The sequence below is a fragment of the Myxine glutinosa genome, chromosome 5 (assembly GCF_964187855.1).
Source record: "Myxine glutinosa chromosome 5, kmMyxGlut1.1, whole genome shotgun sequence".
NCBI lineage: Eukaryota > Metazoa > Chordata > Myxini > Myxiniformes > Myxinidae > Myxine > Myxine glutinosa.
Window position 1 is genome coordinate 113,540,639 of NC_136265.1, and position 26,932 is coordinate 113,567,570.

At 45.9% G+C, this 26,932-nt stretch overlaps 1 protein-coding gene across 4 annotated transcripts in view; it reads right to left on the bottom strand.

Moving 5' to 3' along the window:
* Nucleotides 1-26,610, bottom strand: part of RRAGC (Ras related GTP binding C) — a 60,641-nt gene extending 34,031 nt beyond the window's left edge. Inside the window, exons 1-2 of one of the 4 annotated variants that reach the window (XM_068116535.2) lie at nucleotides 26,413-26,610; nucleotides 24,634-24,857 (exon numbers count right to left, since the gene is read on the bottom strand). In XM_068116535.2, coding sequence (XP_067972636.1) covers nucleotides 24,634-24,819 — 186 coding nt within the window. In that variant the 5' untranslated portion in view covers nucleotides 24,820-24,857; nucleotides 26,413-26,610. Of the gene's footprint in view, nucleotides 1-24,633; nucleotides 25,190-25,888; nucleotides 26,112-26,412 lie in introns of those variants that run through there. The other 3 variants (XM_068116533.2, XM_068116536.2, XM_068116534.2) reach the window with 3 other exon arrangements.
* Between the last annotated feature and the right edge of the window lie 322 nt (nucleotides 26,611-26,932).

Sequence of the window (26,932 nt, forward strand, 5' to 3'; positions counted from 1 at the left end):
CATTGCCTCGTACACAAAGGGAGGTGTTGCGATTTTTGGGAATGGCAGGGTACTGTCGTACATGGATAATTGACTATGCGTTATTAGCAAAACCTCTATATGAGGCGACGAAAAACGACCAGCCACGGATGGTGAACTGGACGGACAGTCGAATACGCTGCTACGAAGGACTCAAACGAGCCCTGATAACGGCCCCAACCTTAGGCCTTCCCGATTATAAAAAGGCCTTCACACTTTTCACCCATGCAGTAGGGGGATTCGCACAATCCGTATTAACTCAGACTCATGGAGATAGGGAACGTCCAGTAGCCTATTTCAGCAAAAAGCTTGATGCGGTAGAACAAGGCTTTCCGCTGTGTTTACAAGCCGTGGCGGCTGCCCGATACGCAGTTGAGCGGACGGCCGACATAGTTATGGGACATCCGGTCCTTTTACAGGTACCGCATTGTGTCCATACACTATTACAACAGCGAAACACGCAGCATCTCACAGCCACTCGGCTGATGCAATACGAAACAGCATTAATTATGGCACCCAACGTGACGGTGATGCGGTGTACCGTTCTCAACCCAGCGACACTTTTGCCAACAAAGGAGGAGGGAGTCCCGCACGTTTGTACGGACGTGGTGCAATTAATATCAACAGTAAGGCCAGACCTACAGGACACTCCGCTACACGAAGCCGATTACACCTATTACGTCGATGGCTCAGCCAAACGGGCTTGGGACGGATCTCTGTTATCTGGGTACGCAGTATGCTCGGATACAGAGACGGTCGAAAGCGGCCGCCTCCCGCCCACCTGGTCAGCACAACAAGCTGAACTGTACGCACTCACGAGAGCGTGCGAAGTAAGCGAGGAAAAAGCAGTGACAATTTATACAGACTCGGCATACGCACACGGAGTGGTCCACGACAAAGGGGCCATATGGAAAATGAGAGGGTTTCTCACTTCAGCGGGAACACTCATCAAAAATGGGGACCTAGTGCGAAATCTGCTTCATAGTATTATGCTTCCACGTGAAATAGCTGTAGTTAAATGCCGAGGTCACCAGCGTACAGACGACGCTGTGGCCCGTGGAAATGCCCGAGCCGACGAAGCAGCAGCACGAGCGGCAAACCAACAGATTGGGTATAATATGCCAGTAGTTACGCGCAAACAGGGCGCTAAAGCGACTGCCCAGACAGACGTTCCGACATCCGCACCTACAGAATTCGATGTAATACAATTACAAGCCGCGGCCTCAAACGTAGAACATCAAGATTGGATTAAATTGGGAGCTCAATGCCCCGCAGAAGGACAAATGTGGACGATTAATGACAAACCCGTGGCACCGCGAGCTTTATTGCCATGGTTGGCACGAATGGCGCATCAAAATGGCCATGTGTGCCATAGGGGGGTGATGAGGCAGGTCACTTCCACCTGGGCAGCACCAGGTCTTTCGGCTGTGGTTACCATGGTCTGTCGCTCGTGCGCTATATGTCAACGGCACAATAGGGGGGCACCCCCCGACGCCGCCACAACGCGGGTCACCCGGCTCCCGTCGGGCCGTTCTGTCATATCCAGTTCGATTTTTTCAATTTACCGCCTTGTATGTCCTTTAAGCATGTATTGGTAGTGGTGGACATGTTCACCAAGTGGGTGGAGGCCTACCCATGCGTCAGGGCTGACGCTATAACGGTGGCCAAGTGCCTTTTGCGGCACTTTATATGTCGATTCGGTGTCCCGCAGAAAGTGTCATCCGATCAGGGCGGGCACTTCACAGGTGACGTCATTAAAGCCGTGTTAAAGGCCTTGGGAGTGATACAGTCGTTCCACTGTGTTTACTGCCCGCAATCGGCGGGACTTGTAGAACGAACGAATGGCACACTGAAAGGTAAGTTGGCAAAGATTTGCGACGAGACAGGCCTCAAGTGGCCGGAGGCCCTTCCGCTAGCGTTAATGAGCGTGCGCTCCACTCCAGGGCGCACCACTGGTCTCTCTCCGCACGAGATATTAATGGGTCGGCCCATGAGTTTGCCGGTATCGGCGCCAGTGGATATGGCAGCCCTTGAATTACCTATCATGGATGACATGCTTCTAAAGTTTTGCGTAGGTTTGTCCCATGTGGCACGCAGCATACATGAACGCGTTCGCGAGGCCCTGCCGGAGCCAGCAAGCAAGCCTATCCACACCTTCGAGGCAGGAGATTACGTGCTGGTGAAGCATTTCACCCGTAAGACTGCGCTCGAACCAAGATGGACGGGGCCATACCAAGTTCTTCTGATCACACCAACAGCGGTGTTTTGTGAGGGCAAGTCGTCCTGGGTACACGCCACACATTGTAAGTTGGCCATACCCACAAACACAGACACCTCAAACGCACCACCACAGAGGGAGTGATACTGCTCTGACCTCTTGCTCGGCAGAATTGAGTATTACTGATTTTACCCCTGTTCAAAATTGAGCTCTCGAGAGCTGATTAACATTAGGATGCATCTCTCAAGGGACCCCTGGGTGGTCTCGAGAGCTGAGGTGTGAAATATAATGACGTTGTCTTATGGACACTTTGTGAGTGGCTAGACACGCGCCAGAAAGGGGAAATTGTATTCATAACTCATGTGGGTTATGTCTGAAGAAAAGGTTTAAAAGGAAGTGAGAAGAATGTCGTGGAAAGTGCGAAGATGATAAAGGAAAGTCGAATTAGATGGATCATTTGTCAATGACAAGTGACTTTGCAAGGTTTGCTAAGAAAGGGAGGGGAAAAGATTATAAAAGTTGATGGAAGAGACAGGAAATAAAGAAAAGTGGTTAGTTATGAACTGTTGTTTTGTGATAAGAAGGTGATACAAGGGGTTGGCTTGCACTGGGGGGGAAATGGTTGGTAAATCATGTATTATTATTAGATGTAGGGAAGATGATTAAAAGGAAGGTATTTTCGGAAATTGGTGAAAGTAAATATGGCATTCGAATTTCCAGACACGACACAGGAAATGCGGCTATGAATAAGCCAACCATCTGAGAGAGAAGGTAACTAAATGCCAATTGGTGGGACGGGGGGCTAGGAATTTGATCATGGTGTGTGTAAGAAAGTATTTTTCAGGATGGACGATGAAGAAACCGCCGTTGGAAAACCATGATTTTGACCACAGAGGCCGTCGATCTGAATGGGTCCTTCAACAAGGCAGATGTGACCAGCGCTTCAGAATTTTGTATTAAATTTTGTGATGATGACTGTGATACTTGTGTTAATCCCATGTGGGAACTGGCTACTGGCTGATGCCTGCATCGATGTTTGTGATGACTGTAATACTTGTGTTGAAATTCCCTTGCGTGGACTGGCTAACGCCTCTTATGTATTATGAATGATTGGCGAATAGATAGTTTCGCATTAGTAATGGAACGAATTGGCAGAAAAGGAAGGAGTATGTGGGGAAAACGATGAACCTATTGATGCTTGGGATTCTGATAATGATTATGATTTTAGTTGGGATGATTATATCTGTGATTTAGAAAGTGTAGGTTCTTTAAAAAAAATTATTTACACCACCCAGCAAATCACATGTACAGGGCTTGATGGCATTTAACGTCGATTGTTTGCCCTAATTCGCGAGGACACGCCTGCATAAGGAGGGCCCATAATCTGGCTGGCAACTGGGTCGCACCTATGCCGCAGCGAGGGTGGATTCGGAATCTGGCGGGCGGCAGCAATCTCTTAAACCAGGCGCCGTCGTCGCGAATTATGGCTAACAATTCATACGTTGAATGTAGACGACCAGTTAGGGCCGATATCTTTCTTGAGCATGCGTGACGCTATGACGTGCCAAGCATGTGACTAAATTGGGATGCTGACCACTGGGGTATACGGTGTCTTTCCAAGGAGTTGTCTTGTAAAGACAAAGGAAGGAACTGTCAGCCATTAAGGTTTAAACTAAATGACTCAATTGATCATAACATCTGAAATTATATATCGTGCTTCTGAAAACTGATTTGAACTCAACTGCAGGCAGAGGTGAGTGGACAAAATGTGGTTTCGAGGCTCGACGTGCAGGGTGGATCCTTAGCCTAGTAAATTAGTCCTTGAATGAATGTGCCAAACAGTAGATAAAATGCTCTCGACCCACGTACAGGAAAAAACATGTCATCCAAACGCCTCCTTCACAAAGGGAATAATTAATTATATATCTTCGTAGTGTTTAGTATGTCTCCTAAACCAAGGACGTATCCAATCTTCATCTACCATTTAGCCTAGTGTATAAGAATATTTACTTCGGCCTGCGCTCGGGTCTGATATGTTTAGATAGATAGCCAAAAAAAGCGTAGCCTATCATTATGCTTACATCTTGTTGTCTAAATTTGACCTTCTATAGGACGGGACAATGGGAGGTGTTGTCCTTATGGTCCAGTAGTGCTATGTCTTCAGCGCAGATTCTTGTCTAATATTTTGCTATAAATGAAATGCCTTTCCACTTATTTTTCAGCGAGTGTCTTGAGGAATTGTCCGCTGCGTGTAGGCGGTACATTCTCTAGCCTCGCTCCACACTGTGTGTGTATAATCGATTCTATTAAACATTTTTGCTCTGATTCTTCTTCTTCTTCCTTCCCTTGAGGTCTATGACCGAGACATATACATATATATTGTTGCGGTTTTGAGAATCCACACTTGTAAATATAACATCATTAAAGGTTAAAGGTTGCACCCCATAGATAGGCCACAAGCAACACGTAGGTCACCTTAGGACGGTAGTTATTTCTTAGTATGTGTTTAGGATAAGGCCATTCCCAATAGTTGCATCTGCGTTGCGTAAAACAAATAAGAGTAGGCCCCTCGTCCATTTTGCAGCCTCCCTTCCATCGACGCCATTAAGCGCTGCCCTGTCTGTCCTCCATCGCCCTCGCAGTTTATTATGCGTTGGGCCGGCAGCGTTAGCTGCCAGTTGCTCGCTCGAACCAGCCCAAAAAGTCACGAGGTAAGGCCCGAAAAGGGGGCGGAGCGCAAGGGTGGAGGTGCGGCCACGTCAAGCGGCCATCAAGGCGGAGCCGGTCAGCCCTAACCAGCCAACCAGGGCTGGAGTGAGATCGCCTGACACGGAGTGTCTGGTAAGTTTGAGAGGGTTCGCTGGGCAAGGCTATATAAGCCTTTGCACAAAGCCCTTGAACAGGACTGACAGAGGGAGCTTGTGCTGAAAAGGACTGTGCGGAAGGACTTACAGAGGGAGCTTGTGCTGAAGACTGTGCGGAAGGACTTACAGAGGGAGCTTGTGCTGAAGAGGACTGTGGGGAGAGGACGGTGCGGAGAGGACTGATGCGCTTTATGAAAAGGACTGGTACGAGAGTCGAGTACGAGAGGGAGAGACGCGCTGTGGCAACCAGCTTTACAAAGGGCGGGCGAGCGCGCAGCACGCATTGCCGAGGACTGCAGCGTGCAGAAGGACATTGGGGAAGGGGCGCTTGGAGCGATCAGAGTAATATATACCGGGAGCGCGTGTAAAGGCGCCGGTACACTTATTACGTACGCGGCTAAGCGTGCAATAACCGCCAGCTTACCGACCTTCCCCCGTCACAATAATTATCCGCTCGCGCCTACGCTACACGGAGAGCTGCCTGCCGGGTTTCGATCTGCTGCACGGAACGAGTCAAGGACCGGACGAGCTGTGAACGCCATCGCTGGACCTTCCACCCTACCTTCGACAACCCCACGTGGGTCTGAGTCCGAGACCGAGTCTGAGAGCGAACGGGCCCGTGTCGAGGGATTAGAGTAAGACTGTCTAAGGCTGCCCTGTGTACTTTTTCTTCCTCTTCTTGTACATTCTTTCTTTTCCTCTTCTTGTACATTGTAATAAATTACCTTGTTCTTCTTCGTTTCTTCCTAATTTGATCGTCCTAGTCTTTTCTCAATTGGGTAAGCGTGGCACGATTCGGAACCGCTATAATCGGGTCTAGTCATTGTTAACGGCCCGAATCGCGGCTCGCTTCGCTCGGCGTGTCCACTAACGCCGTGGTTCGGGCGGAAGTTATTTCCTCATTTCCGGTCAGCGTTAGTACTTAGGTAATAGCGAATCCCTAGTCCTAAAAACCCTACCTAACGCTGCCCGGGAAGGACGTTATAGCCCCCAGGATCGCGTCGGCTAGATAAAAGACAAGGGGATTAACCCCCTCTTCATAAGGGGAGGGCCGATGTCAGAGATCCACAACTATATATATATATATATATACATATATATATATACATATATACATATATACATACATATATATATACATATATATATATATATATATATATATACATACATATATATATACATATATATACATACATATATATATACATACATATATATACATACATACATATATATACATACATACATATATATACATACATATATATACATACATACATATATATACATACATATATATACATACATATATATACATACATATATATACATACATATATATACATACATATATATACATACATATATATACATACATACATATATATACATACATATATATATATATACATACATATATATATATACATACATATATATATACACATACATATATATATACACATACATATATATATATACATACATATATACATACATACATACATATATACATACATATATACATACATATATATATATATACACAAAGAATTAAGTTAAGCACCCCCCCCCGTTTTTTTACAACCTCGCACATTACAAGTTTGTTGTCGTCAAAACAGTGTAATATACCCATGATATTGCTATATTTTCTGGAGAAGTGATATTATGGTCACATAAAAACATAACAATCATGCCGTTTTCAATATTTTATTCTGAATAATTTAAGGTGAAATTTTTTGGGAATTTTAGGCATATTTTCACCTCAATTTAAGTATGGAGCTATAGGTCCATCACGGACAGTGTGGATGACGTTTATGTTTTCTAACGTACAGTCATTGTTCTGAGAAGACCTCTAGCGATCTTTGCGTCAATAACGTGTGTAGGACCCACGTGATCGGATCACTGACTCAACCCTACGTCTCATAGACCCTGTAAGCCGTCGTATGCGTTGCTGTGGCAGGTTGTTCCATTCCCGATGTAATGCACGTTCGGGACATGTTGGGACGACAAATTGCGAAGATGGTCCCTCCAATAGCCAATCTGGATTACAGTTGGAGTTACATTTCTCATTATATTTGGGTTTTTTAATATTATGTGATATGGTGTCTCTTCATTTTATGAACTGAACATTTGGATTGTTATCATTGAATTTGAGTTTTCATAGCAATATAGTGCTACAGATTGTAACTTGTGTTTGCTAGAATACATAGAAAGTGAGTGGAGGGTGGATTTTCATAAAACAAACTTCTGGTTTTGCTTTCGATCCATATATAGAAAAGTTTTGTAGACACCTTTAGATTGAAGGCTGATGTGGCACCCCTAAATAAAATCAGATTGCTTTCATATTTGGTGTCTTTTCATTTTGGAACAAAAGGAACAACATAAAGCCATGTCCCATTAAATATTTTTAAAACATTATTTTGAGCACCACCCTAATACATATATACATACATGTATATACATATATACATACATACATACTTACATACATGTGTATATATATATATATATATATATATATATATATATATATATATATATATATATATATACAGTGGAACCTTGACTTACGAGTGCCCCAACTTACGAGTTTTTCGAGATACGAGCCGTCGCTCGGGCGGTTTATTGCTTTGAGATGCGAGCCGAGATCTGAGTTACGAGCTTTCGCCACCCGGTCACGTGGTTATCTTGCCGTGCAAGTACAGTATCTCTGTCGTATAGCGCTGCATTTTTGTTTTCGCATGTTGGTTATTTTGAGTTTACGCCGCCAGGTGGGTTCCGGTCACGTGGTTATCTTGCCGTGCAAGTACAGTATCTCTGTCGTCAACTTGTTCAGAGTGCCGGCGATAGCTCGCCTTCTCTTTGTGGAAAACACGGTACTGAGAAGAAGAAGAGGATGATGTGCTTGGATATAAAACACGCAATCGTCGAAAAACATGAGCGAGGTGTCGAGGAGGACGTATATAACGGCAGAGGAGAAGAGCATGCCAGGCCACAACTTGTTCAGAGTGCCGGCGATAGCTCGCCTTCTCTTTGTGGAAAACACGGTACTGAGAAGAAGAAGAGGATGATGTGCTTGGATATAAAACACGCAATCGTCAAAAAACATGAGCGAGGTGCCGAGGAGGACGTATATAACGGCAGAGGAGAAGAGCATGCCAGGCCACAACTTGTTCAGTGTGCCGGCGATAGCTCGCCTTCTCTTTGTGGAAAACACGGTGAGATCCTTAACATCCAACAACTAATGGGACGCAAACGGGGCGCCCAGTTTAGCGGTACACACATTGATGAATCACCCTGCCTGTGATTCACCCATGACAGGTTATAGCTGGGTCGGGATTCAAACCCAGGCTGGACAGTTTAGACTTTAGAGTCAAGTGTGCGTACCTCCAGTCCAGGCCATCCTGCCAACTTGTATGCTGCATACAGGTGAAATATAAAGCGCGAGATATTTTTATATATACTGTATATTTAAAAAAAAATTGGTGTGGTTTTTGGCGGGCTGGAACGGATTAATAGCATTTCAATGCATTTTAATGGGGAAATTTGATTTGAGAAACGAGCAATTTGAGTTACGAGCTCGGTCACAGAACGAATTAAACTCGTAAGTCAAGGTTCCACTGTATATATATATATATATATATATATATATATATATATATATATATATATATATATATATATGTATGTACATATATATATATATATATGTATGTACATATATATATATATATATATATATATATATATATATATATATATATATATATATATATATATATATATGTACATACTGTTACATATTTATGTGAATGTATGTGAATTACCATGCAGGTCTTTGCTTCCGTGTGTAGTATATTAAGTTGTTGTGTAGTTGTTGTGGTTGGAGGGTCAGGAGCCCTTCTGAAAGAGTGGCAGGAAACGGAAGTGGCCGGAAACGGAAGTGACCGAAAAGGGAGGAGGAAAACGACACGAGGAAAAGGAAGGTTTTTTCGTCTTCCTCGCCCCGCTCCGACAAAAGGTGGAATCGACCTTGCGCTGCGTGGAAAACGCGCCGTTTCGAAACCCGTCTGGCGAGAGGAGTTACCTGGGCGGTAAATACCTTTTGACACGTCCAGTCACCGTGAGTTCGTGCACGAAACCAAGCGTCCGGGACAGTTTGCCCCGTCTACAAAGACGCGTACGGGTCCGCACGTTGGGCCTCGCTCGCGTCGGAAGCCGCGCTGGGTTTTTGCCCCGTCTACAAAGACGCGTACGGGTCCGCACGTTGGGCCTCGCTCGCGTCGGAAGCCGCGCTGGGTTTTTGCCCCGTCTACAAGGACGCGTACGGGTCGCACTTGGGGCCTCGCGCACGTTGGAAGCCGCGCTGGGTGCCCCGTGGCTTGGCAAGGAGGTGCGCCGCAGCAGCTGCCCCGGTACGAGACGGCACGTTGGGAGCACGTCCGCCCGGGGTTCGTGCAACCGCCCGTGTGCGGAGAGGAGAGACATTGACCACAGAGGGAGTCAGGAGTGGGGCTCACGTGAGGAATGTATAAGATGGCCATCTTAGAGTTTGTGTAGATGAGTGTACATGGTTGTAATATTGATTGTGCCTGGTTGTTTGTTGTTGATTGCTCGGGGAAAATATCCGTGATTGTATCCTTGACCTTGTATAATATCCTTACCCTGGAAATATATCATTGAACCTCAGTTTCTCTTGGGTGGAATTCATAGGGATTGCGTTGCGAGAGCGCATAGATAATACTACTTTCTGGCGAAGGTCCTCTCACGGTCCGGGGGTCACCGAGACCAGGTAGTCACCGTGGGGACCACGTAACAGAATTGGGGGCTCGTCCAAATTCGATTTGCGGTTTTCGCAATTGGGTCTACGTCCGGGATTTAAAAGTGTATAAAATAATAAAATAATAATATTTTTTTTTAATTAAAATTTATTAATTAATTATTAATTGGTAATTTTTTTTTGAGAAATTGGGGTAAAGTCTTGGGGTGAAGGTTAACAGGTGTTAACGATAGGCACCATGGCGTTTGTGGCACAGAACTTTGGGGTAACCCCGAGTGAGGCACAGTTCCGAGCGTTGCTAAAGTCGGACCTCTTGAAATTGGCCAAACATTTTAACTTGGAGGTCCGAACTAATTTGAGGAAGGCAGAGTTGCAGGCCACGGTGATACAATCTATGGTGGGATTAGGAACATGGGACGAGTTAGCCTGGGAGTGGCTACCCGAAGAACCAGAAGACGTTGAGCTCCGGAAACTGGAGTTGCAATTACGGAGCCAGGAACGGATAAAAGAAGAAGAAAGGAAAGCAGAAAAGGAAAGAGCAAAAGAAGAAAGGAAAGCAGAAGAGAGGAGAGAAGAGAAACAAGCAGAGGAAAGGAGAGTGGAACGAGAACTCCAGGAAAGGTTAAAAGAAGAAGAAAGGAAAGCAGAAAAGGAAAGAGCAGAAGAAGAAAGGAAAGCAGAAGAGAGGAGAGAAGAGAAACAAGCGGAGGAAAGGAGAGTGGAACGAGAACTCCAGGAAAGGTTAAAAGAAGAAGAAAGGAAAGCAGAAGCAGAGGAAAGGAGAGTGGAACGAGAACTCCAGGAAAGGTTAGAAGGGAGAAAAGCGGAGGAGAGGAGAGCTGCAAGGGACCTCGAAGCAGAGGAGAGAAAAGCGGAAAGGGAATTAAAGGAACGTGACATGGAGCTTCAGCAAGAAATCAAATTCAAGGAGCTGGAGTTAATGAGAGAACGGGGAGAGGCACCACCCTTGCTGACGGGGTCGACACCTAACCAGAAAACCTGGGATGTGGGCAGACATGTGAGGCTGGTTCCACCGTTCAGTGAAAAAGAAGTCGCGAAATTTTTTCCACACTTTGAGAAAGTGGCTCGACAATTAAACTGGCCGGGGGAGGCCTGGACCATACTCGTGCAAAGTGTGCTGGTGGGGAAAGCTCAGGAAATTTATTCGGCGCTACCAATGGACCAATGTGCAGAGTATGAGGTACTGAAGAAGCACATCCTCAAGGCCTATGAGTTGGTTCCGGAAGCTTACAGGCAAAAATTCAGGAATGCCAGGAAGAGGGAGAGTGAGACCCATGTGGAGTTTGCCAGAGTGAAAGAAAACATGTTTGATCGGTGGTGTGAGTCAAAAGGAGTCGGGAAAGACTTCGAGACATTGCGGGACTTGATCCTGGTGGAGGAATTCCAGCAGTGTGTCCACGAGGACATCAAAGTGTACCTGCAGGAAAAGAAGGTACCAAAGTTGTGGGACGCAGCCACCATGGCAGATGATTATGCCTTAACCCACCGAATAGGGGTCCACGAACCTAACTCCTCGCCTAGATCTCCGCAGGGGAGGTGGGGAACAGCAGGTGCGGAGAACGACCATACATGGCGGCGGCCTCGAGATGATTATGGGGACAACTATGATACCCCACCGGTTCGAAATCAGAGGGATGCGGGCCCAAGACAAACTTATAGTTCGGGGGGCCCGAGGCAGACCCCGAGTTTTTCCTCCGGGCCTACTTGCGCGTTTTGCAAGAAACCTGGACACTTGATGTCCAGTTGTTACCTCATGAAAAGGGACAACCCAGAGCGGAGTCCGACTATTACAACTCCGAATGCGATGGCTAGCGTAAGAAATCGCCATCAAAAGGGTTACCAACCATTTATTTCAGAGGGGTTTGTGTCACTGGATGGAGCCTCGACTAACCGGAGACCGGTTAGGATATTGAGGGACACAGGGGCACATCAATCTTTAATGCTTGAAGGCATTTTGCCATGGTCCGAGGAGACGGCAACGGGGGATAGTGTTCGTTTACAGGGGATCGGGGGCGGTGTTAGTGCTCCCCTTCATGTCATCCATTTGGAGTCCGATTTGGTGTCAGGACCGGTCACCGTCGGTTTACAAGCCACGCTTCCTGTAGAGGGTGTATCTGTGGTTATCGGGAATGATTTGGCCGGGGGTCAAGTTTATGGTAACCTGAGGGTTGGTAAAGAGCCCAGCAGGGAAAATAACGCCACACCAGCTCGGGATGGCGACAAAAGTGCCAAGTTATTTGTAGGGGGACTGAACTTCAAAACAGAGGAAGAAGTTCTGACCTCTGTCTTCAACAGATATGGGCCGCTGGTGGAAGTGCGGTTGGTAAGAGACTGGGAAACGCAACAGTCAAGAGGGTTCGGCTTTGTCACGTTTGCCAGCACAAAAGACGCCAGAGAGGCAGAGAAGAATTGGAATGGCAAGGATTTGGAGGGTCGGACCATAACAGTAGGGAAGGCATTTCGTAGGCGTCGAGAGGTCTACAGGAGAGGACAACTGGGCGGTAGTTTTGGTGGTGGCCGCAATCCATATTATTATGGAGGCTCCCTGAGTTACGGCCGCTCCCGAAGGAAGGATTGGCAAAGTAGTGGCCGAGAAGGAGACCGCTATGCATGGGACTACAGGGACCAGTGGTCCCACCCTAATTATTAGGGAAGTTCTGAGAAGTTGAAGCACTGAAGGCGGCGGAGCCGCCGAGCCAAGATTCCTACACGAATTAACCGTGAACGCCGTTCCTAAAGGCGTCCATGTAGTGAACTTTCATGCACGGACTAACCGTGAACTCCACGTTCCTCAAGGCGCCCATGTAGAGAACTTTCCTGCACGGACTAACCGTGAACTCCACGTTCCTCAAGGCGCCCATGTAGAGAACTTTCCTGCACGGACTAACCGTGAACTCCACGTTCCTCAAGGCGCCCATGTAGAGAACTTTCCTGCACGGACTAACCGTGAACTCCGCGTTCCTAAAGGCATCCATGTAGTGAATACTCGGCTTGGCCTCCCGGAAAAAGTGCTATCGAGTTGTTTAACTTTGGATCTTTGATCAACCCCTTAACCTTCATCCCCAAGAAACTGACGGTCAAAGTCAGAGGGTCATGAGGTGGAGTTTGATTTGGCAGGGACAATGTCATGGCGGACGCTTTGTCCAGATTGAGTTAATCTGGGGGGGGGGGGGGGGGGTTGAGTTATCTGGGTTGTTTCTCCAAATTGGCCGGCAAAGAAAGTTTTCGCTGGGTTCAAACTTTCTTTCTTGAAGGGGGGGAGTGTTACATATTTATGTGAATGTATGTGAATTACCATGCAGGTCTTTGCTTCCGTGTGTAGTATATTAAGTTGTTGTGTAGTTGTTGTGGTTGGAGGGTCAGGAGCCCTTCTGAAAGAGTGGCAGGAAACGGAAGTGGCCGGAAACGGAAGTGACCGAAAAGGGAGGAGGAAAACGACACGAGGAAAAGGAAGGTTTTTTCGTCTTCCTCGCCCCGCTCCGACAAAAGGTGGAATCGACCTTGCGCTGCGTGGAAAACGCGCCGTTTCGAAACCCGTCTGGCGAGAGGAGTTACCTGGGCGGTAAATACCTTTTGACACGTCCAGTCACCGTGAGTTCGTGCACGAAACCAAGCGTCCGGGACAGTTTGCCCCGTCTACAAAGACGCGTACGGGTCCGCACGTTGGGCCTCGCTCGCGTCGGAAGCCGCGCTGGGTTTTTGCCCCGTCTACAAAGACGCGTACGGGTCCGCACGTTGGGCCTCGCTCGCGTCGGAAGCCGCGCTGGGTTTTTGCCCCGTCTACAAGGACGCGTACGGGTCGCACTTGGGGCCTCGCGCACGTTGGAAGCCGCGCTGGGTGCCCCGTGGCTTGGCAAGGAGGTGCGCCGCAGCAGCTGCCCCGGTACGAGACGGCACGTTGGGAGCACGTCCGCCCGGGGTTCGTGCAACCGCCCGTGTGCGGAGAGGAGAGACATTGACCACGGAGGGAGTCAGGAGTGGGGCTCACGTGAGGAATGTATAAGATGGCCATCTTAGAGTTTGTGTAGATGAGTGTACATGGTTGTAATATTGATTGTGCCTGGTTGTTTGTTGTTGATTGCTCGGGGAAAATATCCGTGATTGTATCCTTGACCTTGTATAATATCCTTACCCTGGAAATATATCATTGAACATCAGTTTCTCTTGGGTGGAATTCATAGGGATTGCGTTGCGAGAGCGCATAGATAATACTACTTTCTGGCGAAGGTCCTCTCACGGTCCGGGGGTCACCGAGACCAGGTAGTCACCGTGGGGACCACGTAACAATACATATATATATATATATATATACTAGACGACCCATGACCCGTTGGGTCAATGTCAGTTTGAATAGATATGAGAATAGAACTAAAGCGAACGCTGGACATCATCAGGGAGATTATTTGGGCCAGCAAGCCATAAGGCTCACCTCTCCAGCGTTCTACATCACTTACCTGTGACACGTGATTTCGGCCCTTATCTCCGATCAGGTTTTTTTTTTTTTTTTTTTTTAATAGAAAAAACACGCGACCCGTGGACTACCACGATTTTGTTGTCAGAGGACACTTCTGATGACGATGTTCTTTGTCGACGATCCTCCATTTACATAAACTCGCACGTTCTCTTTCCTCTTCCCTCGACTGAGCGTCACATACAGCTGACCATGCTGGAAGACCGGTTTCTCCAGGTAGACCAGCACATTCTCCATAGTTTGCCCTTGCGCCTTATGGATCGTCATTGCGAAGCAGGATTGTATGGGGAACTGGCAGCGCTGCAAAGGGATATCCTCAGCTTCCGACAGATTTAGTCGGATCCGAGGGAGCATTACAGTTTCGCCTTCAAACGTTGAACTTATGATCCTCGCAACTATAATATTTCGAAGCATGTCCTCAACAATCATGCGCGTCCCGTTGCAAAGTTTCGGAGGGTCCAAGTTCCGCATCAAAATGATAGGGGATCCTTTTTTGAGCTCGAGGTTGTGCGGCGGCAATCCCGAGACTTCAACGGAATTTAGGAATTCCGTTGAAGTGCGTCGCATCAGTACCCTCAGTCACACTGTTGAACGCAGCATACTCCTTGCTAGCACCAGGGAACCTTGTGATGCATCTTGAATTGATGTTTCGCATCATATCGTTGAGGGGCACTAATATAGACCTTGCTGAAAAAACCTCCATCGGATTGGCGAATGATGGATATATGGTATCGATGCACTCATTGAGCCCACTCGCTGTCAGCAGTATATCCTCTGGCAAATCTATCTCATCATCCGCATTTTTCTCGATTCTATCCTCGCCGATGTCGAGCAAAAATCTTGAAAACTGCCCACTTCCGTCGGTCAGTCGCATATTAGTTCTCAAGTGAAACATTCCAAAGCTCTGCCATAAGTAGGACTTCTTTATGCACGCATTCTCAACGTCAGCATCACACCCTCTTTTCACCACGGGCAGAAGTTGACGGAAATCACCACAGCATATCGTCAAAATCCCTCCAAAAGGCTCGTCTTTGTCACATACATCACGCAACGTGCGATCCACAGCCTCGAAACTCTCTCTCCTGATCATAGGACACTCATCCCACACGATGAGTTTTGTACTTCGAAAGAGGTCTGCGATAGTGGAATTTTTATCGATGTTGCATACGCCATCTTCCCTCGGTGTCAGAGGGATTTGGAACCTTGAGTGCGCTGTTCTTCCACCAGGCATGAGGGTAGCAGCTATGCCAGATGAGGCCACTGCAAGGGCAACTTCTCCACTCGCTCTCACTTTAGAGAGAATCGGGTTAATAAGAAACGTCTTCCCTGTGCCTCCAGGCGCGTCAATGAAAATCATTGATGACTGATTCGTGCGGATGTTGCTATTCGCGTCCATAGACGTGAGGTGTGATTCGTTGTCCGCGTCCGTAGCGCCGTCGGAGGGTTGATACGACATTCTTCCTGCAAATAGTATTGTGTTTGTGCTATCGTTTTGCCGATCATCAAATGACAAATAAATTACATTGTGAAAATTAAAGATTTCAAATAAACCTATTTAAAGTGTATGCGCATATAAATAATAAAAAAAAATCGAAGAAATATCTCTCGGTAATTTCCTGAAACATATTTTACTTCCGGGTAATAATGTTGAATGAAATAACGAAGATATATACTGTAGTCCTGTTATTTTACATGGTGTATTTTCGTATATCAACGTGGCGCGATTTTTAAAATATATTTCTGCAATTTCCCGTGTGTGTGTGAATGTTCTCAATTATTTCTTTTACCGAGTCTAAAACCATCGATAAAAATGAAATCAGATGGCGAGTTAGATTGAAGATAAAGGCGTGAGACAGACTCAATGGCCTTGAAGATACAAGCCTTTCAGAATTCATTTCGTTCTATAAACGGAAACTTCAATCGGATTTTCTTCCCGTTTTTTTTCAACCGAGTCTAAAACTATGTTAGCGACTGTGAAAAATGAAATGATATATCGAATTTGATTTGAAATAAAACTGAGAGAGAGAGAGCAAGACACCACGGGCCTACAAAACAGGCCTCAAAGCTATGCGAGCTAATAAAATGGTGGATATTACTACTCTCTCAAAGGGGTAAGCTACGCCCCCGGACCGATCGAATGTTACACACAAACACGCAAGATTTCAATAATATATATATATATATATATATATATATATATATATATATATACATATATATATACATATATACATATATATATACATATATACATATATATATACATACATACATATATATATACATACATACATACATACATACATACATACATATACACACACACACACACACACACATACATATACACACACACAAACACACACACACACACACACACACACACACACACACACACACACACACACACACACACACACACACACACACACACACACACACACACACACACACAGACTTGGCATTTAATATGGAATATTTTTTTTTTCTTGACTTGGGTTTACCTTCTTAACTCAGTATATCAATCTGGTGAGTTTCATTTACACTTTGGTGATTTATTTGTTAAAAGAACCATGTCAATGATTGTCTGTCGCAGCAAGAAGTCAACAACAGGATTATATCACAGGTGGCGTGGCAAAATGTACGGACAGGTGCATTTGATGATTGACTTCACAGTCGGGAATACAAGGGTTGTTGCGTTCTGTATTAGTGGAAAACAACTGCTGCACTTCTCCAAAAGTTATTGCCGCTTCCTCTGGAGATGGTCCGTCATCTCGACAATGCTGTTTGTCATGGAGTGGTGGCTTTACGAAATTACGGCATGAAACATTGTGCTATTGCTCGGCAGTATGGCATCACTCAAGGTCAGGTGTCAAAATTCCTGAAACGAAATGCTCAGAGGGGTGTCCCTACTCCAATACAGAGGCCAGGACGTCCCCGCAGAACCACAAGGAGGGATGATCGCCAGCTGCACCGGTTAGTCCGCAATGGCCGTACAAAGTCAGCTAATCGGCTTAGGGCTGAGTGGCAGCAACTGACAAATGTGCCTGTATCCAGAAGGCAAGTCAACCAACGACTGGTTCAAGCAGGCTATCGTGCCAGGCGTCACCAGACAACACCGCCAGCGCCGATTGCAGTGGGCCAGAGAGCACCGTCAATGGCAGCCAGGACACTGGAATCACGTGATCTTGAGTGACGAGTCTAGATTTCTGGTCTATCGTCAAGATGTCCGCATCCGAGTGCGCAGACAAGTGCATGAAGCCTACAACAAAGATTGTATAGTGCCAAGAGTCCAAGCTGGAGGTGGTGGGGTGACCGTTTGGGCTGCTTTTCATGCAGAGGGCAAAACTGACCTGGTTGTTCTGAATGGAAACCTGAACCAGTTCAAGTACAGGGCCATTCTGGAAGAAACATTGCTTCCATTTGCTCGTGCAGCCTTTCGAGGAAACTTTGTCTTCCAAGATGACAATGCACGGCCTCATCGTGCTCGCATGATCCAACACTTTCTTGCTGACCGTGGTGTAGAGCATATGGAGTGGCCTGCCATGTCCCCGGATATGAATCCGATAGAGAACTTGTGGGCAGAATTAACGCGTCAAATCGACCACTTGGACCAGCAGCCGACCTCTGTGCGTGAATTGCAGCAGGCCATTGTCACTGCATGGCAAGCGATTCCTCTCCAAACCTTGGCAAATCTCGTGAACAGCATGCCTCAACGTGTACGTGCTCTCCTGAATGCTCGTGGGGGTTACACGAAGTACTGAACTGTAATTTTGCTGTCCGTAATCCCAGTCGGAATTTAACTTTTGTTAAAAAAATTTTTGGCTAATGTGCAAAATAAAGAGATAATTCTGGGAAACGTGCAGATGTTTAACACAGTACTGTCCATGAATTGAGTTCGATATCAGTTTACATCACTTTCAAGGATCAATTTATTTGCTTCGAAATGTCAAATGTGGTTTTTGTTTCTTTTAAAGGTCACATTAACAAAATCTAGAATAATTTCAACATAATTCCAATGAACTTTTGGTTCTAAGACATCTTGAAAAGTAAGTTCACCCCCACAAAAAAAATATTCCATATTAAATGCCAAGTCTGTATATATATACATACATATATACATACATATATACATATATATACTTATATAGTCACGTGAAAAAGTAAGTACACACCATGTAAAGTTTTGACTTTTTCAACATATTTCAACATACAGACTGCAGACTGCCGATCCCTCAGATCGGCAGTCTGCAGCCTCCTCACTCTCTGCAGACCTGGACAAAATCACAGACTAGGCAAACAAGTGGAACATGTCTTTCAATCCTGACAAATCTCACACTCTTACGATGTCTCTCCGAAAAGACCGACTGGACAACCCTCCCATCCACTTTCTGAATAATCCTCTCCAAGAAGTTCTGTCACTCAAGCTTTTGGGTCTCACTCTCTGCCATGATCTTTCCTGGGAAAACCACATTTCAAATCTGGCCTCCAAAGCCAGTCGCCGACTGGGCATCCTCCGTCGTGCGAAGTCCTTCCTTGGCACACCTGAGCTCCTCACCACATACAAGGCTTTCATCCGCAGCTCAATGGAATAATGCTCTGCCCTCTGGGCTGGTGCTCCTGCCTCACACCTAGCTCGTCTTCACGCTGTTGAAACCAAAGCGTTCAGAATCATTGGAATCTCCCACGATGAAGCTAACTCCAAGGGCCTTTCAGTCACTCACCGCAGGCAGGTTGGTGGTCTTTCCGTCTTCTACCGACTCCTCTCTGGCCTTGCCCCCCCAGCTTTCTCTGGGCTCTGTTCCCCAAATATTCCTACAGGTCGCACAAGATCTGCCTGCAACCCTCTTATGGTTAAACTGCCAAAATCAAGACTCTCTGCTTACCTTCACTCCTTCATTCCTCTTTTCCCCCGCATCTGGAACAAACTCCCTCACTACCTTCAATCCCACTCCACCCTCCAGGTCTTTAAAACAGCTGCTCACCACCATCTCTTATCTTCCCCCATCCAAAACCTTGATCTTTTCTACCCCTGCTAATTTCACCCCAAATCCACTTTTTTGAAATACCAACTTCTGTCCTGGAAGTCCTTGGTGTCCTTGTGTTTTATACTTCTCCCACCCCCCCCCCCCCCCCCTTCCCACGCCTCCTCCCTCCAAGCCCTCTCCCTCCCACACATCTCCCTGCTCTCAAATGTTATGTTTGTGTGCTGCCCCTTCTCTCCCCATCTTGTCTTCCGATCCCTCTTTTTATATATCTTGTTTGTCTGGTTGATTTGTTTGTGAAATAAATGTTAGCTCTTTCACGAGTCTCGATTCAGTATACAAAAAAAAGAAAAGAAAAAAAAAGAAGCTATTTGACCTTCATTTCAACAATATTGATAGATAAAGGTGATATAATATAACAAATATAATGAAACATTTACATTTTGTAGTCCATTGTATAATTTAAATAAACGTAAATGCAAATTTCGCATGTGGAAAAAGGAAGTACACCCCTACATTTATCACTACTTCAAATACCTAAAATTAGAATCAGGTGCACCAGCTCAGGTGCAAATGATTAGAACATCATTAAAAAGGATCTTGGAGGAACCTGTCTTATTTAAACCTCAGACATTTAGTTTGGTTTGCTCTTTGTTGTTGAAGTGTGTTGGTCACCATCCCTAGATCAAAAGAGCTCTCTGAGGCCTTCAGAAAGAAGGTTATAGATGCCTACGAGTCTGGGAAGGGATTTAAAAAGATCTCCAAACAATTCGAAATCAATCATTCGACTGTCTGGAAGATCATCTACAAGCGGAGAAGATTCCAAACAACTGCCAACTTGTTCAGGCCAGGCCGCCCCAGCAAGTTCAGCCCGAGAGCAGACCGCAAGATGCTGAAGTAAGTTGCGAAGAACCCCAGAATGTCATCACGGGACCGACAGGTAGCTCTTGCCACTGTTGATGTCAAAGTGCACGAGTCTACCATTAGAAAGAGGCTGCACAAATTTGATCTACATGGGAGGTGTGCCAGGAGGAAACCTTTGTTGTCCAGAAAGAACATCAGGGCAAGACTAAGGTTTGCCAATGAACACCTTTTTTAAAATTTATTTACAAGATCGAGGCTCGTGAAAGAGCGAACATTAATCACACAGAAAGACAAAACGACACATAAAACATATAACATCGGGAGCGGTAGACAAGATGGGGAGAGAGGGGGAAGGACACAAACACAACATTTGAGAGCAGGGACCGAGAGACATGGAGACATCGATAGATCTGTGGGAGGGAGAGGGCTTTGGGGGGGGGAAGCATGGGAAGGGGGTGGGAAGAATGGGAAGCGGGGGGGAGGGTCTAGGAGAGGTGGGGTCTAGGCTAGGGAGGGGGGGGGGGGGGTCTAGGCAAAGACCAGCACTTCTGGAACAATGTGCTCTCTGGACAGATGAGTCAAAGGTAGAGCTATTTGGCCACAGTACCAGAAGATATGTTTGGCGAAAACCAAAGACAGCATTTGACCACAAGAACCTGATACCAACTGTAAAGCATGGTGGTGGAAATATTATGGTTTGGGGCAGCCTTGCTGCATCACGGCCTGGGCAGCTCACCATCATAGAATCCACTATGAATTCTTCATTGTACCAGAGGGTGCTTGAGGATAATGTGAGGCCATCTGTCGGAAAGTTGAAGCTCAACCGAAGGTGGACCTTGCAACATGACAATGACCCTAAACACACCAGTAAATCCACCAAGGAATGGCTGAAAAGAAAGAAATGGAGGGTTCTGGAATGGCCAAGTCAAAGCCCGGATCTAAATCCCATCGAGGTGTTGTGGGGGGGATTTGAAACGAGCTGTGCATGCAAGAAACCCCTCAAACATCACACAGCTGAAAGAATTCTGCATGGAGGAGTGGGACAAAATTTCTCCCAGTCGATGCCAGAGACTGGTAGACAGTTATAAGAAATGCCAACTTGAGGTTGTTTCTGCCAAAGGGGGCAATACCACCTATTAGAGCCAAGGGTGTACTTACTTTTTCCATATGCGGAATTTGCATTTATGTTTATTTAAATTATACAATGGACTACAAAATGTAAATGTTTCATGATATTTGTTATCTTATATCACCTTTATCTTTCAATATTGTTGAAATGAAGATCAAATAGCTGTATGTTGAAATATGTTGAAAAAGTCAAAACTTTACATGGGGTGTACTTACTTTTTCACATGGCTGTACATACACATCTCTCTCAAGTTTGATTTAAGTCCCCTCAGCTGTTCTCAAGCATCACATTATCACCCGACCTGACCTCTGACATTTGACCTTTGATGCCAAAATCGAATTAGTTCATCATAATATTTACTGATTTGAAGTTTGGTCAAAATCCCATCAATGGTTTTACCCAATGGGACCTCTGACCTTTGACCCCTTAACCGCACAATCAAATCCATTTAACTTTTTGTCATTATACATACTTGTACCAAGTTTGACTTCGTTCCCTTTAACCATTCTTAAGTTATCGCAGTAACGATAATCTATTGCAGACTTTGAACCTTTGAACCCTGCACCCGAAAATCAAATAAGTTCATCTTTGCATCATTATACAAAGAGCCCTGGTGTTGGGCTAGCGGCTAGGGTGCCAGCTTAGGATCCTAGGATCCTGGGTTTGAATCCTGGTCGATCGCTGAATTAACGCCAGGGGGGTTGACTCAGCCTGTCATCCTTCCGAGGTCGGCAACTTGAGTACCAGTTCACTGGTAATTCCCTGTTTGTCGTAAAAAGGCGACAAAAAGGGTTGGCGGCAGGAAGGGCATCTGGCCATAAAACATTGCTTCAAAAAGGGGACCATAAAACAACAACAACCATGGTCCCCGAAAAAGGCCAACCCCCGCTCGCGGGGAAAAATGGCCTCTAAAGGTGTTTTTTTTGTTTGTTTTTTTGCATCATTATACATACCTGTATCAAGTTTGTTCAAAATCCCATCACTGGTTCACAAGCTATTCGGTGAGGATTTTTACTTTACATGACCTAGTGACCTTTGCCCTCGTGGCCCCAAAATCTATTCAGTTCATATTTCCATCATTTTACAAACCTGTGCCAATGTTGACTTGGATCCCTTCAGCCATTTTCAAGATATCGCGGGAACGAATTCAGCAATTTCAAGTTATCGGCACCCGCCTCCAGTTTTGCCAACGAGGTTGTGTTTTTTCCAAGCTCTCCATTCTTACGTATTTGTTCTCGTTTGTATTTTTGTCAAAACTGTATTTTTATTTTATAATGTGTGTGCCTACTGTGTGTTTCTAGGAAGATCTCAGTGTAAATCGTGCATACCTGTATATAATCGTCAGTTGTTTCCTGCCGCGTTTTTCAGGCCTGGTCCCTCGAGGCTTAGTTGTCTCCTCTGGTCGTTTGTGGTCCATTTACTTTCGTTCTCTCACTGTTTTTTAAGGTCTTTCTTTTCACCCTATACTTCCCTGAACATCTTTCCCTTTGTTTAAAGTCTTGATTTATAAAAAAAAATAAAAAAAAAAAATATTTTTTTTCCTTCTTGTTCGTGTTCGTTCATTCTTCGACCACGTGTTTCACCCCACCATAACTCAATCCTCTCCAGCCAAAAGACACCTTTCCAATTCTATTTTTCACCATACTCCTTCAACTTTCACCTTCTTCCTCAGGTTCACTTTCACCTAACCTTCAAAAAAAACATATTAACGAAGAATTTAATAAGTAGGCCTCTCCTCCCGTACTTTATGGGGGATTGTGCGGGTGTGGTGGGGGGAGGTGTAGGATGGCTGTGGGTATTGTGGGGTGTTTGCTGTTGGGGAGGGAGGGTGTGGGATGGTTGCGGGGATTGTGGGGGTGTTTGCTAATGGAGGAGTGGGGGGGGAGGGGGTGGTGGGGGGAGGGTGTGGGATGGTGGTGGTTATTGCGGGGGTGATTGCTGATGGAGGATCGTGGGGGTGTCATGGGGGGGAGGGGTGTGGGATGGTGGTGGGTATTATGGGGGTGATGGTGGATTGTGGGGGGGGGGGGGTGAGGGGTGGGAGTGGGGGAGTGGGATGTGGGGTGGTGTAAGATAATTGCCTTGTTCGTCAGGCAGGGGCTGTGGCATACTGTCGTGAGATCTCACGCAATCGCGATGTCTTTTCAAACCTTTACACAAGGAGGTAGATGATCAATGTGTCCATTATGTAGTGTCCATCTTGTTTGTGTTTGAAAAAGCCATTTTAACCCTTTGCAAGCTACTACAGGTTCGTATATATGATGTGGTACAGTAATCATTATTCAACCAAGACATTTGAACACATATATCATGGGCTAAGGTTGATGCACAGGATTCATTCCGTTTGATAAAATATGAACACCATCCATAAAAAAAGAAAAATTGGCTATTTTCCTGCCATGAATCCTTTGTCCACTGTTCATAAAATCGGCGACTCCTGAAATTTGGAATCAAATTGCAAGTACGTGTGTCAGAAAGGCAGGGTCGGCCAAGATGGTCACTGGAACTCCATCTTATCACAGTTTTATTCAAATTTAAAATCAAAAGTTTGGAGATGATGAGCATGACCCCTGCAACATATAAGCTAACATAATAACATATAACATATATACATATATAACATACATACATTACAACATAATAACATATAAGCTAACATAATCTTATTATAATAGAGCAAACGTATATGGTTATGTATGTTTGTTTGTATGCGACTAAAACGTCTTCTTCTTCTTCAAATAAAATAACACCCTCTTAATTACGTTTAGACTGCTGAGACCCCTCAGACCTTTGACGACCCTTTAATTCTCCCAAGACCCTTCAGTCAGACGTTGTAGCGACTCCCCCCCCCCCCCCCCTCCCCAAGGGTTTTTTTTCCTCCTTGGACAAGTGCCATGTTAACGTGTATTAATAGCTTATTGTGGTGTTTTGTGTGGGCACCCCGACCAGAAGTAAAAATAAGATAAACCCCAAACACGTATGATTACTCTTTGAAACAGTCGCTACCGCTGTTTAACACTAAACTGAAAGTGAGGAAATCCTATGTTATTGAGGCATTATATGCTTATCACATCCCCTACAGACTAACGGACCCAAGCCTAGATTTACTGTAATCTACGTACATTACCACAGATAAGATAATAACATGGGTGTATAAGTAAAACCAAAAAGGGCATTTTTAAAAACCAATTCAAGAGCAATGAAAATGATCTGGATCATGATACAGAAAAAACAAAGTACTGTACAGGAGATGGTGGGATGAGGTGTGCAAGATCACCTTCTGGATGGAAGACTTTCCGCTGCGCCGCAGACCCATCAGGAGGATTCGGGGCTTGCTGTCGGAGGCGCAAGAACTCCCCGGCTCTCCTTCGGCTTCCTCTGGTCCATAGCAGTAATGTTTGGGGAACGACCCCACGACACCAAAACTGCCCCCCATGGCCTCCTCGTCCGCAAAACCTTGCATTGTGATGGATTGTTCCTTTCCCTTCTACCCAAAAAACCCTACCCAGACTTGCTATTATAATCTTTTCTCCACACACACCGATATCTCTTTCTATTCCAGTCTGCGTGTCTCTAATTATACCAACGGAGCCCCGCTCCCACCCCTATCTTTCTCTCCCTAATTATATCCAAGGACTGCTCCTCTCTAGATTCAAGCTTCGACCCCCTCCTATATAAATTATACCCACGGACCCCCTCTTCTCCAGATTATACACACGGAGCCCCTCCGGCCCACCTTCCTCTCCCTAAATATACCCACTCACCGCCCTCCTCCCTAGATTATACACACATACCCCCTCATATCTAAATTATACCCACATAGCCCCCTCTCTAGATTATACTTATGGAACCCCTCTCCAGATTGTCCCCACGGACCCCTCCTCTCCAGATTGTCCCCACGGACCCCTCCTCTCCAGATTTTACCCACAGACCTCCTCCTCTCCAGATTGTCCCCACGGACCCCTCCTCTCCAGATTGTCCCCACGGACCCCTCCTCTCCAGATTGTCCCCACGGACCCCTCCTCTCCAGATTGTCCCCACGGACCCCTCCTCTCCAGATTTTACCCACAGACCTCCTCCTCTCCAGATTGTCCCCACTGACCCCTCCTCTCCAGATTTTACCCACAGACCCCCTCCTCTCCAGATTGTCCCCACGGACCCCTCCTCTCCAGATTATACCCACGGACCCCTCCTCTCCAGATTTTACCCACAGACCCCCTCCTCTCCAGATTGTCCCCACGGACCCCTCCTCTCCCTCTCAACACTTACTCCGTACGATGAATCCACACAGTCTGTCCCTGTTACACCATTTTAAATGACTCCGGAGTAAACAAATAGTTCAGGTGTTTTGTTTACTCGGTTTATTTAAACAAGGATTTGCTCCAAATTGACGCGGAACATCATGCAAGGTAAATATAGTTCAGATGTGGATAAAAGGTTCATTCTGCTACAGTCGGACATCAAGACAGCCAATGTGAATGTACCGTGAAAGCTTATTTGATTTGTCCCTTAGTTGTAATAGTAATACATACCAACGGCTGAACCGGACGTCAATAATCCCAGACGCCAAGGAACGCTGGAATCCGTTAAACACATTCACTTCGGTTGTCGCTTTATCATGAATCTCGTCCTTTTCAACCCCAAATATCCAAAACGACACCAACCTCGACTTGTAACAAATCGAACAAATCGTCATGTGATGTTGCGCGACCAGGGCTCGCAAGCCTCGTCGTGATTGGTCAACACCTCAAAGACACGCCCTACAACGCGCGTTCTGATTCGTGCGACAGGCACGGTGTGAGTTGTAAACAGCCTTGTGATTGGACGGAGTAGCGAACCCACGCCCCACGGCGCTTGGCCCGGTCATAATGACGAAACATATGTCCTGGTTTGTGCCACCGAAATGAAGTCAAAATAAGATTGTTATATTGTGCACTATCCATGGCATATTCGATGTGCGGCCGCGGTTCAACTCAAGAGGTCAGAATAAACTGCTTTTGCAAAACGTCAAGTCCTGACTCACAGTATGAGTAACATTGTAATACTAATTAAATACTTGCGCTTCTTCAGCGATGAAATCCACATCGGTGAGGTAAAATGTGTCGATAAAACATTAAATTACTCGACGGTTCTTCCTCTCGATTTGCTCTTCGAGCGGACAAGAGAAAGAACAATAAAAAAACACGGACGTTCCATTTCCTGGGTGCAGATTCGCCGCTCTGTGTGTATCATCGACTTTGATCCACAACGTTTCACTTCCTGGGTGCAGATTCGCCGCTCTGTGTGTATCATCGACTTTGATCCACCACGTTCCACTTCCTGGGTGCAGATTCGCCACTCTGTGTGCATCATCGATTTTGATCCACCACGTTCCACTTCCAGGGTGCAGATTCGCCACTCTGTGTGCATCATCGACTTTGATCCACAACGTTCCACTTCCTGGGTGCAGATTCGCCACTATGTGTGTATCATCGACTTTGATCCACCACGTTCTACTTCCTGGGTGCAGATTCGCCACTCTGTGTGCATCATCGACTTTGATCCACGAACTAGTCTGCACGCTTCCATCCAGCGCG